This window comes from Protomyctophum bolini (genome assembly GCF_963924005.1).
Source record: "Protomyctophum bolini genome assembly, chromosome: 7".
NCBI classification, from domain to species: domain Eukaryota; kingdom Metazoa; phylum Chordata; class Actinopteri; order Myctophiformes; family Myctophidae; genus Protomyctophum; species Protomyctophum bolini.
This window is the reverse complement of record NC_137868.1, coordinates 13,349,079-13,365,748: the sequence shown is the minus strand read 5'-3', so window position 1 is coordinate 13,365,748 and position 16,670 is coordinate 13,349,079. Positions and strand designations below refer to the sequence as shown.

The 16,670-nt window shown below is 42.7% G+C and overlaps 1 protein-coding gene across 3 annotated transcripts in view; it reads left to right on the top strand.

Moving 5' to 3' along the window:
* ago3a (argonaute RISC catalytic component 3a) overlaps window positions 1-16,670 on the top strand; it is a 51,944-nt gene that overhangs the window by 21,540 nt on the left and 13,734 nt on the right. The window contains exons 4-16 of one of the 3 annotated variants that reach the window (XM_080768718.1): window positions 279-487; window positions 2,701-2,837; window positions 6,024-6,158; window positions 6,298-6,385; window positions 7,330-7,477; window positions 8,252-8,371; window positions 10,396-10,539; window positions 11,552-11,685; window positions 13,076-13,260; window positions 13,917-14,076; window positions 14,594-14,684; window positions 15,290-15,484; window positions 16,258-16,332. In XM_080768718.1, the coding sequence (XP_080624844.1) occupies window positions 279-487; window positions 2,701-2,837; window positions 6,024-6,158; window positions 6,298-6,385; window positions 7,330-7,477; window positions 8,252-8,371; window positions 10,396-10,539; window positions 11,552-11,685; window positions 13,076-13,260; window positions 13,917-14,076; window positions 14,594-14,684; window positions 15,290-15,484; window positions 16,258-16,329 (1,818 nt within the window). In that variant the 3' untranslated portion in view covers window positions 16,330-16,332. The remainder of the gene's footprint in view (window positions 1-278; window positions 488-2,700; window positions 2,838-6,023; window positions 6,159-6,297; window positions 6,386-7,329; window positions 7,478-8,251; window positions 8,372-10,395; window positions 10,540-11,551; window positions 11,686-13,075; window positions 13,261-13,916; window positions 14,077-14,593; window positions 14,685-15,289; window positions 15,485-16,257; window positions 16,333-16,670) is intronic. The other 2 variants (XM_080768717.1, XM_080768716.1) reach the window with 2 other exon arrangements.

Sequence of the window (16,670 nt, the reverse complement as noted above, 5' to 3'; positions counted from 1 at the left end):
AGGCATGTCATCACTCTTTGTCCTGGGGTGCATACGTTGGTTAGACATACTAACAGTCCGACAGGCATTAGTTCAACAACGACATCGCTTCCGACATGCGCTGCGGGTTACCCGTGCTGTGGGTTAAAAATCACTGGTGGCTGGTTAGAACTAACACAGCGGCGGGTTAAAACTAACCTGTGGTTCCCGACATGCGTGGCACGTTACAACTAACCCATAGCAGGTTAAAACTAACCCGTGGCCCAAACACATGTACCCCTTTGTCCTCTACCCGGTAGGTGGACCTGGATGTCACTCTCCCGGGTGAGGGCGGGAAGGACAGGCCCTTTAAAGTCAGCATCAAGTTTGTGTCTCTGGTCAGCTGGCACATGCTGCACGAGGTGCTGACCGGCCGCAGCATGCCTGAGCCCCTGGAGCTGGACAAGCCAATCAGCACCAACCCTGTGCACGCTGTGGACGTGGTGTTACGACACCTACCATCCATGAAGTGAGTCACCGCTTTTATGCTGTAAATACGGTAGCTTAGGGTTCTTTTTGACTGTCATTGTCACCTGTGAATGTTCACTGTGTTCAAAACGGAATGATAAGAGCCTTGTAACCCCCCTGTGGAATGAAAGCCAGATGCGTCACTGCACTGCATTTACAGCACTTGTGACAACTGTTTTTGTAGCTTCTGGGTGTTCTTTATTTTTCTTGTGCAGCTTTCAAGAAACATGACTCAACTAGAAAAGTGTGTTCCCCAGAGCACATGCGTCTCCGCCAGCCAGGGCTGCCTGAAAAATATGACTCCTACGTACTGTATGACAGTAGAGAGTATGTGTATCGATTTCTGTGAGTTTAGCACAAAGTAGTAGTACTAAAAGTGTTTTGAAGGCACCTGTGTAAGTGCCAATAATTGCTGTGGTTGCAACCAAAGTGGCACGTTGAGTGAACCAAAACCAGCGCTGCCTGCCATCCAACGTGCCACTGCCTAATTGTTGTGTAGATTGTTTACTCATTGACACAACGGAGAAGAGCGTTACTAAGAGTGCTGCTGCTCTGGCATTCCAGCTATGTGTGAATTCATCACGTGTCTGAAGTATATAAAAAAAAATTAAGTTGAGAAAAGATTGTATGTGAGAGAGCTAAGCAGAGATTGAGTGATAAGAACACACACATGATGAGATTCTTTTGAAACTCTTGTAAATATTTGAGAAATGTAATGTAAAGTAACGATCGATGCGCACATAAATGTCTAACAATATGGCTAATATAATGACATACGCATTACATATATACATTTAAATTATTTTATCATTTAGATTGGTCCATCGATGCTGCTCACAAACGGTCACACACACGCGCACGCATGGACGGACAGCGGCGAAAATATTGTCTTGGCCCAGTTGGCCACACCTTTGGCCTGGCCGAAAAGAATATTTCTGAGCCGTTTTAGATTGGCACTCTTAACTGAGATGTATGGTTATTACAGGTTGACCATGTTTTTGTTACGTTTTTTCGTAAACGAATGGCTTATAGACCTGCTATTTTTGAGGGGCTCCTATGCACAGCTTGGTGAGTTTGTAGCATGGAATGTGATGATTTGATTGGCTGTGCACGGAATGTGATGTATGATGATGAGACCGCCCCTCACTTCACACGAGTGTGATTCTTATTACTGTATAAGGAACGGGATTTGGACTTGCAAGGTTTCCACCCAATAGCAACATTTTGAAATGTGTTGGGAGTGGAACCTAACTTGCCACGCAGGAACCCTGAAACATGACGATCTACTGTCTCCGGAACACCATCCAGTCACTTCCTAAGTTCCTACATGTAGTATAGGCCTACCTAATGTGCACATAAGGGGAAATACAGTAGCGTCTGTATAGTGTACTGTTCTGATACAAAGAGCAATATTAGTTTTTTTTGTACCCACAATAAGTGCACGTTAGGGAAAACGCAGTAGCCTACTGTTCGTGTATTCGTACGTTCTTCTGACCTGCCTCTGTCACCAGCTGTTAAAACTATAGAGTCAGACATGGAAGGAATGCCAGTAGTTTAACACACACTGTGTGCTTTGATCTTTCTGATACCGAGGACGATTAGTTTTTTCGTATGATCCACACCAAATATCAATACTGTAATCCGTGTGGAAATCAAATGTGTCTTAAATATGATCCCAATGCATGCTATACCCCCGACCCCACAATATCAACGTCGGAGCCAATATCGGAGGCCCTTTTAATGAAACTCTGTTCCCAAGCCATATTGACAGATTTCATTTGACTCTTATTTGCCATATGTGCCTAGAGGGCCAGAATGCATTGGCATCATGATAGATTGTCCAGCCCGGGATTCACACAGAGGCCTATGCACTATTATTAATGTTGGCTCCTGTACCGAGCGATAAGATGTCGATAAAGCCAGGTGAGCGACGTCGCCACCATCTCATTTCATTGATGCGTTTCCAGGATGTATTGAACAGCGGCTAGATGTGACACTCTACAAACTACCATTGACCCACATTATCAATTCAGGTTGTGTCAACTAATACTAATTCCCTATTTCCTGCTCGCTCATCCCACCATCCTTCATACTATACATTTAATGTTTATCTTCTTCACTCTTGTTTTGACCTCTTATCTTCCCCCAATGTCCTTTTCTTTTTCCCTCGCCTCCACCCATCTGTCCCCCTATCCCTTTCATCTCTCTGTACAGGTACACTCCAGTGGGTCGATCCTTCTTCTCTGCTCCAGAAGGCTATGACCACCCCCTGGGCGGTGGCAGGGAGGTGTGGTTTGGTTTCCACCAGTCTGTGCGGCCAGCCATGTGGAAGATGATGCTCAACATTGATGGTGAGGATCAGACTTGTCCTGTCCCCAGTACTGTATTGAATGAAGAGTGGACGTGTTGTTCATGTGGAAAGACGAATCCCACTCAAGTTTATTTTTATTTTTATTGGAAAAATGATCTGCTGTGATACTCGCATAGGAGTTGCTTTCTCTTTCATCTCTTTTGCAAACGAGAGCAAACAGACTATTAGATTTGAAAAATGTCAGTTATAATGCAATGCCATGTATATCTCTTTATTGATGCTATGTGTGTGATTGAATGGACCATAACTGTATTATCTCTAAAGATGCGTAGTTGAGGAGACTATAGCCAAGAGTGGAACAACAACCGACGGAACGACGAAAAAGCCTCGCTCACTGTATAAAAATAAAGGAGAACTCCTTAGACTGAGACTTAAGAAAAAATCTTTTATTTTATTTGTACATGCTCATAAAGTGCTCTGTGCAAACGTTTCGGTCCTAGGATCTTCATCAGTGCCATATAGCACTGGCGAAGGGAGTTCTCCTTTATTTTTATACAGTGAGCGAGTCCTTTTCCATCAGCTCTCCTCTATGTTTTTGAGACCACCAGTAGTCAAGCTCCTGTAGTCAAGCTTGAACAAAGGATGAATAAAGGCTCAACAGTACTTCAGTGGCATCAGTAGGAAGTAGGAACACTTTTGAAAACTAACCACCACTTAAACCCTATACGCCTCGTTGACTGGAGTCTCCCAGGGGTCTATCCTTGGCCCACTACATTTTCCCTCTACACCAAATCTCCTCCTTCTTTTGGCTAATGGCTCGTACACACTGCCCGATATTTGCTCCGATTTTGTGAACTCTTGCAGTGTGTGATACCTATTCGTTGATCAATCGTTTAGTGTGAAAGCCACAAAGATAATATGACAGCAGATTTAAAAGAAAGACTCTTGTAGTTTGAATTGTACATAACGATCTGACAACTTTAAAACTCCTACAGTGTCCATAATAGCCATCAGGGTTACCAGCAACAGCAGAATCTGTTTCCATCTGCTGCTGTTCTCTGCATCTACCTCAATCGCTGTTCCGAAGGTGTCCAATTAGTATCCAAGCAGAATCACGATTACAAAGAGATCCAGTCGTTAATAACTGTCCACTTAACAAGAAGTGATGCAAGGAATGAGGTGAGGTATGTCTGTCACCGGGCCTTCTGCTCAGTCGCCCCCGAACTGTGGAACGCTCTCCCCGCCCACCTGAGAGCCCCACAGTCGGTCGACAATTTTAAGAGAGGACTAAAAACTTTCCTTTTACCAAAGCATTTTTTATTTTATTTTATATATTTTTTATCCCATGATTTTGTAACCCATTTTTCACCCCTGTGTCAATCATCTAATGTGATCCTGGGCTCTACACACCCTCTACCAACCTAGTCCCCATGTATGGGGGACAAGGGGAGAGCAACGGACTTGAACTCATGCTTCCTTCATGCCTGAGTGTCCAAGTTGCACCTGACAGAGGGGAGTTTCCCTGGTTGGACGTTGGACCAAAGCATTTTTATAGCCTTGCCCTTATGTTTTAATGTTCCCGTTCTATTAGATTTTTTTTGGTGTGTTGTTTCTTCTGCTTTTATTCATTTGCTGTAGCACTTTGAGATTCTGACGAATATAAAGTGCCTTATGAATAAAATCCATTATTAAAAATCACCGTTAGTGATGCTAGTGGTGAAAATTGGAGAATGTGCTGTGCCTTCTGTTCTCTGCAGGCGGTTGTTGGAAAGCAAGAGAGTGCAACAAAGTGATTGTATGTGTGTATGTATATGCGTTAGACAGAGGAGCATGGTGGAAGGTGGGCTACTGACTGAATAGGAACTGCCTAGGCAGTTGCTGTGGAGACAGAGGGCAGCGTGTGAGAGACTGGTGGGTGGTGCCAAGGTCGGCAGGGTAGCGACGCTGTTGGGGAACGTTTTTTAGCTTTTGTTTTATACTCCTGGGTGCTTGAGGGCTGTTTCTGTTTTAGTCTGTCTCTCTCTCTCTTTTTTTTTTTTTACATCACTGTACCATAAAATCTGTTGGTCTCCCCCACGCCAATTCAAACATTAACCAAGAGGCCCGAAAGCGTCTCAACATCTAGAAAGTATTCCTAACCCATTGTATGCTCAAGCAATGAAACTGGTCTCATGAGAAGGTCCCCAACTGGGAGCCAACGACCAAACTATTTGCGATTCATTGCACACCTGTGCATTCCATCATCCACAAGCGGTTTCACTGATCATCAAAAGAGGATGTAGAAAAAATAATTTTATTAGGGGGGCGTGAGACCTTTGGAGTTTACGTTTACATCTCTGACTCACAGAGATCAACAAACGGTTGTCAAAACAAAACGCGAAACGGGGGCGAGGAAATAATTATGAGTGAGATCGCTTCCTGATGGCAGTGAGACCTTTTGAAACAGACTAGCAGTGTGTGTAGGTGTGTGAGAGCACTGTCATCACACAACAGATTGCATGTAGATTAGTAGTTAACAGCATATCTCTCTCTCTCTCTCTCTCTCTCTCTCTCGCTCTCTCGCACTTGCATTATAGCTACCGGGCACATTTGTGCTTACCAAATCAATTCCTGTGTCTGTCTTCATTTAACCCATTTTGAGCGGGAACCCAATTTGGTTACCCATTATGTTACGCTTTAGCTATTGAAAAATAGCAGATCTACAAGCGAGATTGTAGGTCTGCTATTTTTGACAAATCGAAGAACGACTGACCTAGAATCAGAGCTTTTTCAGAAAACTGTTAGGATGTAGAAGACATGTTTAGAATCTGATCTCAGGTCAAAATGGGTTAATATTCATAGAACATTTGAGAGGGTCTGTGTAACTTTATGGAGTGATTAGTTGCTTGGCAATTGCCATTTGGAACATATGATGTTGTGAATACGAAGCATCAGATGCCTGTTTACTCTGTCCTGCATGAATACCAAGCAGAGACGTTTGTCCGGCCACAGGAGATGCCCCACTTCCTAGAATCTGAGGAGACAAACGTTATATAAACTAAAATACAAATTTGTTTAATCTCGTTATGCTAGAAGTGTTGGTCAATGCTTTGTGTTTAATTCATTGAAAGTGTTATTCTGCTTGCGAGCTGGGTTGTAATCCATTACTGGATAAATGGTTGTTTAGAGTAGAACTGATATATTAAAGTTTGTCGCTGACCCTTGTCTTTTATCTGCTTGTCTGCAGTATCTGCCACCGCCTTCTATAAAGCCCAGCCGGTGATCCAGTTCATGTGTGAAGTACTGGACATCCACAACATAGACGAGCAGCCCCGGCCCCTTACAGACTCACACCGGGTCAAATTCACCAAAGAAATCAAGGGTGAGAGAGATGCATCAAACACTGCCATGCTGACCTGTGTGTGTGCATGTGTGTGTGTGCACGTGTGTACTGTGAACATGTGGCTGGCTACACATGTTCACCCTCCCACGTTACTCCAACCCACTCTGTTACTCACCAGGTCTGAAGGTGGAGGTGACGCACTGCGGAACCATGCGCAGGAAGTACCGCGTGTGCAATGTGACACGCCGGCCGGCCAGCCATCAGACGTGAGTCAGCGGGGAAAGGGGTCAGAGGAGGAAGTGTGTGTGTGTGTGTGTGTGTGTGTGTGTGTGTGTGTGTGTGTGTGTGTGTGTGTGTGTGTGTGTGTGTGTGTGTGTGTGTGTGTGTGTGTGTGTGTGTGTGTGTGTGTGTGTGTGTGTGTGTGTGTGTGTGTGTGTGTGTGTGTGTGTGTGTGTGTGTGTGTGTGTGTGTGTGTGTGTGTGTGTGTGTGTGTGTGTGTGTGTGTGTGTGTGTGTGTGTATGTGTGCGCGGCTGTGCGCTCGCGTACATGTGCGGTGACTTGAGTTGCCCATGTTATGACTGATCACCAATTCACCAACTAAACCACATAATGGCTCACTCTTGCAATTGCCAAACCAGAAAGCAGGCATTAGTCATCCTTCACTGAAGTGAAGCCTGGTTTTTACTTAGTTGTGTGCCAGCGCGAGCAACAAAGTATAAATCAGTGGTAATTCTAGCATGCAACTGCTTGTCTCTTTGCTGTGTCATATTTTAGGCATGGTCTAATTTGAAACTATTATGCTTTTATTTATTTATTATTCATTGTAAGACTATTTGATCACCACGTGGCCATCTCGACATGCAGCCAAACCGGTGGTTTAGTTTTTTTGCTTTCATTTTCATGTACACAAGAGGATGCATGTGCCATGTTTAGCAACCTAAACATGCATCTCCCTATCTATCATGTCGTTTGTAAGGTTCTCCTCTACACTCTTATACAGTATTTGAACAAAATAAGGTGGACGAGCTGGACAGTTCTTAACCCATTCTGGAAGGGAACACCTTTTATGTTATACTTTAGCTATTGAAAAATAGCAGAACCACGGATATAGAAACATAGGTTTTTCAGAAAACTGTCAGGATTTAGAAGACATTTGTAGAATTGTCCTCGGGTCTAAATGGGTTAAATGATGTGTTCTGTTGTGAACAGGTTCCCCTTGCAGTTGGAGAATGGCCAGACAGTAGAGCGCACTGTAGCTCAGTACTTCAGGGAGAAGTACAACTTGCAGCTGAAATACCCCCACCTGCCATGTCTACAGGTGGGACAGGAACAGAAGCACACCTACCTGCCTCTGGAGGTGAGACAAAACAATTACCTCAAACTGGCCAACCCATGTAGAGATTTTCATGGATTTCATAGTGACATGATTCTGGCATGATCATACTGAACATGATGCTCACTTGATACTGACATGCAGTAATACTGACCATGATGATACTGACCATAATATTACGGACATGACACTGCCCACTGCCCAGATCATATATACTGATGTTTGTTTCTTTATACATTGTCTTTTTTATGAATGTTGTATTCATGTTAATGTGTAGTTTACTTAGTAACATTTACATTTGGCTCCTTTTCCCTCTACACCAAACCTCTTTGACGAAAATAGATGATCTATAAGCTCACAATGCTTCTTGCTATGACACGTTGTGGGCTTGTAAATTGTCTATTTTCAGTGAATACATATGCTAGGCTTCAAGTGGTTCATATAGAAATGTAGAAAAATATAGATTTGGTGCCCCCTCCTGAAGCAACTCACTGGTCACCCACTGGTGATTTGGTGAAGACCAATGATATAGAGTAACATGCTTTGTACTGGCTGATGTGCATAACTGTATGTATATGAAGCAGGGCAGTTCTAAAAACGGTAGAAACAAATAGTCTCAAATATACATTGTCGATGTTTCATTGCTTTTTGATCCAACTATTTTGCAACCCATTATTTCACCCAGTGTCTTATCTAATGCCAACCTGGGGAGAGCAACGGACCTTTTCAGAAAACTGTCATGTTTAGACTCTAGTCTCAGGTCTAAATGGGTAAGATGTTGCCATGTTCTCCCTGCAGGTGTGTAACATTGTAGCCGGTCAGCGGTGCATCAAGAAGCTGACTGATAATCAGACCTCCACTATGATCAAAGCCACAGCTCGCTCTGCACCCGACAGACAGGAGGAGATCAGCAGGCTGGTGAGTGGTGGAGCCCCCAAGTGGACGGAGGCCTGTTTTTAAAAGGCCTATTCATAGTCCTGGTTTTCGGTGAAGAAGGTGACCACCGGAAACTACAACATGAGATCACGGCGCGGTGGTCACCGCTCACACAACACATCTCTCTGTTTTTACTGACCACCGTTTCGGTGTCGCTGTTACTGGACTATGAATAGGCCCGAAAGATACTGCATGGAAAGGTGTGTGATAACGTGTTACTTAGAAATTCAGTGTTGGTTGTAAAGAAAAAAATTCTGATACTACTGCAGTTACAGTATCTTCCTTTCTGCTGGCGGTAGTCAACATTTCACATTGTCAAACTGTTCTTCTACACTAGTTACTTACTGCTCGTCGTCATGCATTAGTGTCATAATTTATATAATGCCAGCACTGCTGTATTATGGAAGGCAGCAGTTACCTGGCTCAGAAAATTACCTGAGTCATAATGGATTTAATGTGTATAAAGTAACTGCGCTGTTTCTGGAGTGTGTTGTCTGGAAATGGACTGACACGGACAGTACATTGCCTCCAACCACCATCAGATTAGTGCTGTTAACTTATATCCAGGCCATTGTCACGTTATTAAAAAAGGCTCCCCTCGCGTCTCCAACCGGGGAATGGAAAAAACTGGGCCTGCTGTCGAGATAACACGATGGAGACAGCACAGTGTCTGTGTTTTCATTTAGATGGGCTTTCTTGAACTTGATGCTATTGCAGAAAGTGGAAGAGAGGTGAAGGTGGACAAAACACTGAGATAAGCCGTTTTCTACATCATGGGTTTCTCTTTTTTTCCCCCATACTGTGTAATATGTTATGATAGATAGGTGATCAAAAAACAAGATCCAGCCACAAGCAGCAATTAATCTTGTATCATGGTGTCCATGATACACGATTCACGAATGTGACTTTGAGATTACTTTTTTTGTTATTTTCTTCTGGCCTTTGTTGATCGCACAGTGGAGATTGACAGGAAAAGAGGAGAGAGAGTTGGGTAGTGACATGCAGCAAATGGCCCGCGAATCAAACCACTTACTGTCAGGTGTCAGAGTCCATGTGGTACGCACCCTAACCACTCGGCTATCAGGCTCCCTGAAGATGACTTTTAGAAGATGAATGAATGAAAATGAAAGGGGAATAATTACGTGTTACTTGCTGCTATTATAATGACATAATAAAGTTGTGTTGCTATTGCGCCATCTATTGGTGAAATTGCACCAATTTTGCATGACACTTCAAAGCAGATGCCTGCCCATTGTGGACAAAATGTGGTTAAGATAGTTAGTTAAGGCAGTGTCTGTAAAATAGGCCCAATCCCCACAGCATTTGTTCTGAATTTGGAAGCGAATTATAGCTAAATTGAACATAGTAACAAATAGAAAAACTGTGGAAAAAACATCAGAGAACTCCAGAGGCGTACCAAACTTTGAGAGGGGTTGGACAAAATTAGTTGTAAGAGTAGTGAAAAACTGGTTTGGACAAAATTCTAAAAATTCAAAGGAAAGAATGAACATCCATATGTGCAAGTGCATCGGAGTCATCATTACAGAAAGAGTCCATTGGCGGAAAATGTGTAAACAGCTGAAACTTTTGAACCCAACTGCCAAGTTCTCTAGGCCAGAGAGCCAGATAACTTTTGGGTTGGAAGAATAAAAATAAACCAAAGCCTCGCGCGCGCACACACACACACACACACACACACACACACACACACACACACACACACACACACACACACACATCCCCACTGTGGCCTCACTTTGCCTCCCTCCCTCTGTAGACATTTTTAAAGCACAGCTCAAGACCCACTTCTACACCCTTGCTTTTAATTGATCTTTTATTTTTTGTTATTCATGTCCTCACTGTATTGCATTACTGCTTGTTTTTTAATGTTTATGCCTTGCTTTTCTTTTCTTTTTTTCTCCATTGCTCTGTAAAGCACTTTGAGCTGCATTTCATGTCATGAAAGGTGCTATACAAATAAAGTTTTATTATTATTATTATTATAGGTTCGCAGTGCCAACTACGAGGCTGATCCCTTCGTGCAGGAGTTCCAGTTCAAGGTGCGAGACGAGATGGCCCATGTGACGGGCCGCGTGCTGCCCGCCCCCATGCTGCAATACGGCGGCAGGGTGAGCACAGAGCACTTTATGGTACCCTTCCTTTAAATCACGCCCATTCTCTCTGTTTGTCTGTCTGTTTTGACACGCTTCTCCTCCTCCTCCTCCTCTGGCACCTCTCTCCCCTCTCACTGAGGACACTAACACATGCAGGCTTTTGCCGTCTATTTGGACAACCGTCTGTCCATCCGTTTGCGTGTCTGTATATTGTTGTTGTGGTTGAGTCTCAAAAGTATAGCCTTGATTTGTTTATTTGATTGGGGGCTTATTGTTTTTTTAGTCCACTTGAACTTTTTTCAAATGTATTTAGGGGATAAAATCAGCCAGGTTGGGAAATCAGTTAGTCTACATTTTGCATGGTTTAGCCAGCAAATTTGTTTTACACAAAAAAGTGTGTAAAAAGTAGAATGGACAATCGTGACAGACAAAACATTTAGCAGTAATTGTCTTGACTGATGTGAAGTTCTTTTTGTGGAACTCAATCAAGAAGCAACTCATTGAGACTTAATCCACTGTGTGCATTAACATTCACTTCTTACACTTATCTAGTTTGCTCAAACAATACAAAGAAAGATTATGGCACTCTTTGAATGTGCATATTCTCATTATTCTTGACTGATTTTGAAACCATGCAGCATTCGTACCAGCTTTGCATTTCAGTAAAAAAAAAAAGAATGTAAAACACATTTTAGACATTAAAAAAACAAAAAAATCTCAAAAAATATACATTGTCTTGTTACAATAGTTAGTTTATCCACATACAATATTCATGTTAAATGTAGGTCTTTGTGTTTATTTGTATGTTTGTAGCATCTGTATTATAGTCATTTTAGGTGTGTGTGTGTGTGTGTGTGTGTGTGTGTGTGTGTGTGTGTGTGTGTGTGTGTGTGTGTGTGTGTGTGTCTGTGTGTGTGCGAGAGCACATTCTAGTACGTACGTGCAGGGATGGTACGAATGTGAATGTGTGCGTATTCTACAGTATATCAGTCATGCATGTTGTTACGGTGAGGCTTGGCAGCAGATCAACGGCATGCTGTTGTTTCAGAACCGCACCGTAGCCACGCCCAGCCATGGGGTGTGGGACATGAGGGGCAAACAGTTCCACACGGGTGTGGAGATCAAGATGTGGGCCATCGCCTGCTTCGCCACACAGAGGCAGTGTCGGGAAGAGATCCTCAAGTGAGAACTACTCACTGGTCCTGTTTTTACAGGATCCGTTTACAGCCATGCTCTGCATAACATTAGCCTCTGTCGGTCTGCTTGTCCATCTCTCTCTCCATCTATTTATCTATCGTACATTTATTTTGGCTCAACTATTATTTCCTGGAATTCCTTCTCTTTGTGTAAAGTATTTACTCTGCAGTTGTTGAGGACGTCCCATATAATTGTCAAAGTGACAGACTACACAAACGTAAAAACTAAACTATTATATATTGTATATTTTAGTATGTTGTGTATGAAGCCCAGTCCACACCAATGATTCGCAATACGGAACCATTAAAGAATGTTGTAGAGAAAAGTCACAGCTGTCTGAAAACCCTTAATTACACTGTTGCATTCTCTCTCTCTCTCTCTCTCTCTCTCTCTCTCTCTCTTCCACCCACCCACCAACACAGCATACGGTGGGGAGAGAAAAATAGAGTGAACGGATTGGAGAAAGAGATCATATAGATATTCCATATTTGTATCCCATTGTATTCAACATAATATAATGGGTTATGTGCTAAGGAAACCGTTAACTATCTTTGCTCCTCGCCTTGATGTGTCCGTCACTGTCCTGTTTATGGACTGGATGGCCCAGTCTGTCGTTTGTATCCCATATCCCGAAGGTACTGTGACGATACTGTTGCTATGGAAATTGAGGATGTGGACTGTCCATTTTTACATCATTGCAAACCACAGTTTTAGTATTCTATTGCAAGTGGTTGCATCACAAATCATTGATGTTGACTCTGCTTAACATTCCATCCTATCTTGTGTATTTTTAGATTTGTGCCAATGCACCAAAGGGATATACCAATAAGTAGACATTTCTGTTGGCTTGTTGATGTATATATTAAAGTCATGATGGATTCTACATCACATGTTTTCCCCCTTCTACAGTTTAAAGGCCGAATGAACGAACTACTTAACACAAAGGGTCATTACGTTTAATTAGTTAAATGACCTGGCCCTTTTTGTGTATTAGTTTTACTAGTATTTATAACCAATGCCCACGATCTTAAAATTCCACAGAATGGGTTAAGCGTCTGGTTACTGCACATTACCTAAATGAGATCCTATTGTTTACACCACAACACCAGGGGTTCCCAAACCTTTTTGCTCCAGATCCAAAAGAGACATTTGATATCTCCCTGTGACTGTGAAAATAGTTTCACGACTTTCACAAACATTCTATTTAATTCCTGAACGTGTTAATGTTGAGACTTTATCTTATTTTTTGCAATAATATGGGTTAAAAAAGATAGATTATTTACTCTGGACCCATACAAATGGGACCGTGACCCACTGTTTGGGAAACGGTGGTTAAGACGGTTCCATCTTCTCTTCCTACCTGCGCCGTATGTAGGGGTTTCACAGACCAGCTGCGGAAGATCTCCAAGGATGCTGGGATGCCAATCCAGGGCCAGCCATGTTTCTGTAAATACGCCCAGGGGGCCGACAGCGTGGAGCCCATGTTCAGACACTTGAAGAACACCTACTCTGGACTGCAGCTCATTATCGTCATCCTGCCGGGAAAGACTCCAGTCTACGGTAGGAACCGTATCTGAAAACAGCTGATACACCAAAAGGCTTACAGCAATAAATTAATTGTTTTTCACTGTTTTAAAGTGTGAAATGCATAATTACTACTGTTAAACCAAATGAAGACCAAATGTTTGTTGACTACGCCACCTTCAACATAAGGATACACTCTCCATGCCCAAATATGGCGACAATGTGTGTTGTCTAAGCTAACGGTGTCAGAATGAGTGTACTGGTGGTGGTGTCAGCAGTGGTTCTCAAAGTTAATATTACAATTATTTTAAACCCTTTATCTATTTAAGCAAGTGTAACTCTATGATCCTTTGTCATTTTGGGACAAACTGTGCCCCTCTCCACCTCATACTGTATGTCCTTTTTAGGATTTTACTGTAATTAAAAAATAGCAAATTGATTGAATCAATGTACTGTAGATTGATTGAATACTGTATGTTTGCAGAAAAAAATCTCAGTAAAGTATAGTTCAATACAAGGTCTGCTAAGAGCATTTAAACCCAAGGAAGCCTATTGGATTGTTTACATTGGGGTCCTTCATACTCAATTCAACAAAACATTTAATGTCATACAAATATACACTGTGCAAAAACATCACAGATCTTCATGCTTTTGTGTGATAAAGTAGGTGTTTTCTTCCTGCCTACTCACAGCGGAGGTGAAGCGTGTGGGAGACACCCTCCTAGGCATGGCCACCCAGTGTGTCCAGGTGAAGAACGTGGTGAAGACGTCCCCTCAGACCCTCTCCAACCTCTGCCTCAAGATCAACGTAAAGCTGGGAGGAATAAACAACATCCTGGTACCTCATCAACGGTCAGAACCACTCTTCTTCTCATCAGCGTTTCTACTATTGTCCTTATAATACGTGAGGGGGCCGTGCTTTTTCAATTACTTTTTTAATTTATCTAAAAAATAAAGGGCAATATCATTCACCAGAACCAAGGACGGGTGTTTTCGATGAATGGTTAAAATTTAGTTTGAAGTTACAACTTTTGTATAGGAAGGGCGATGAAATTAATATCAAATATCTAAATACTGAATCGAGCAACTTAAAAACTGTCTGGGGTGTTCACAAAAGCACGAGTAGACGATAGAATTACCTCCCCCCCCCCCCCCCCCCACCTTGACAACCTGTGCTTTAGAGTTTAGCGTGCCTTGTATAAGTGTAAGTAAGAGCTGTCATGTGAGGTTGTAGATCTGCTATTTTGGCTTGTTTTTGATAAATGTTGTTTTTTTGGACATACAAGGTTTCCACCCCGCAGCAAAGATATGTAAAAGAAAGAGTAGAACTATAATATTGTTTGTACTGACTGTGTGTCCTATCTTGCAGGCCGTCAGTGTTCCAGCAGCCAGTTATCTTCCTCGGGGCAGACGTCACACATCCCCCTGCAGGAGACGGGAAGAAGCCTTCTATCGCAGCTGTAAGTTGCAGCTTCCCTTTCTTACCCTCCCAATCTGCCAGTATATACATTTTGTTTTGTAAAAACGTGCAGTGCCGTGTTGGTGGGCAGTATCTTTAGCTTTTGCGTTGTCACAAACATTCTTGTTACCTCACAACTCTTGGATACACTCTGTGCCTGCTACACGCTGTCTGTCCCTATCTCCTCATTGTCCTTTCACTCTCTACCCCATTGGTTCTCTTTTTTATGATTTATATTTTTTATTTAGCTATTTCATTTTATTTTACCTCATTGGTTCTAAAAGCGGGGTCTGGGGACCCTCAAGGTTCCTTGAGGGGATTCCAGCAAAGGCATCAATACAGCATGAAAATTTGTTTAACCACTTTAATCCAATTTTATTATTTGGCTAATCAAAAATATCCCATCTACAAGTTCACAACGTGTCGAATCACGACACACTGCTATTTTCGAAAAGTACTGATTTTGAAAAACAATTAATGCCACATATCTTCTCCTTTGCAATTTTTTCCCAAAATGGGTTTCTGTGGCCAAATACAATTTGGTGAATTTGGTGGTCGTTGGCATGAAAATGTTTGAGACACACTGCTCTACCCACTGTCTTCCAGGTGGTAGGCAGCATGGATGCCCACCCCAGCAGGTACTGTGCCACAGTGAGGGTCCAGAGACCCAGACAGGAGGTGATCCAGGACCTTGCTTCGATGGTGCGTGAGCTGCTGATCCAGTTCTACAAGTCGACCCGCTACAAGCCCACCAGAATCATCTTCTACAGGGACGGAGTGTCGGAAGGCCAGTTCAGACAGGTCGGCACATCCCGTTCTTGACTCAATTTGATGGAGAGTGATTTGGTCCAGGGTGACCCTGTCCCTAAGCTTTTTTTTTTTTTTATCCCACGATTTTGTAACCCATTTTTCACCCCTGTGTCAATCATCTAATGTGATCCTGGGCTCTACACACCCTCCACCAACCTAGTCCCCACACCCTGTCCCTAAGCTTGATGATGGTTGCACACCCAAATGTCTACAGATGAAAACGTATCCTGTGATCTCACCCAAGTGTCCATTTCAAGTTACAATGCTGCATACTCTGCAGCCAGTTAACTCATATTGTCAGCAATTCCATATCCTCGTATTTTTAACAGCCTGTCTCCAATAAAGGCCTGGCTTTTGACCCTGAAATTGAACATTTTAAATCTGTAAAGATATTGTAGAATTATTATTGTAGATGTGTCTCTCTCTCTCTGTACCCCCCCCCACCAATCTTGCATACTACTTTGCTGATCAGTGTCATATTTCCTGTGCAGGCTGACAGCAGGCCAAGGAACAAAATTCTCAACTATAACTTTTCTAATCAGTCCATTCCACAACAACTACAGTAGTATGTAATGATTTTTTTTTAGATATAACCGTATATAAATTGTCCCATAGGCTATGATATTAGTGTCCTGACTGTGGACCAGCGTTAACCAATCGCAGGCACGTGACTCATGCCCTGTGTCCTCCGATCTTAAGTCATTACAAAGGTTTTGGCATTCACGTCACGTTCATCGACTGTTTTACAATTTGTCCTGTCCCAGGTGAGAGGCCAGACGAACAACATCACAACAGTGTATGAGGGAGAGAGTAAAGACAGTAGAGACAATGTATAACTGGTAATCACATGCTGTTACTCTTTCATGACTGTAGTTAGGGATTTAACTGCATACTGTACATTATTAGGACATGCCACCTGGCAGAGTTTTGCGCTCTACTCGGCACACCTTTCTCCAAAGCATTTACCCATTCGTGCACATTCACACACACGCACGCACACGCGTGCGCGATGGTGGAGGAGACCATACATGGCACCAACCTGCTCATAGGGAGCAGTTAGGAGTTCAGTGTAATAATATATTACATAATATTATAATTATTTTATTTGGTAACGCAGTGTCTTGCTCATGGTCACTGACACGCAGCCAGAAAGATAACTTCACATAACACACATTGA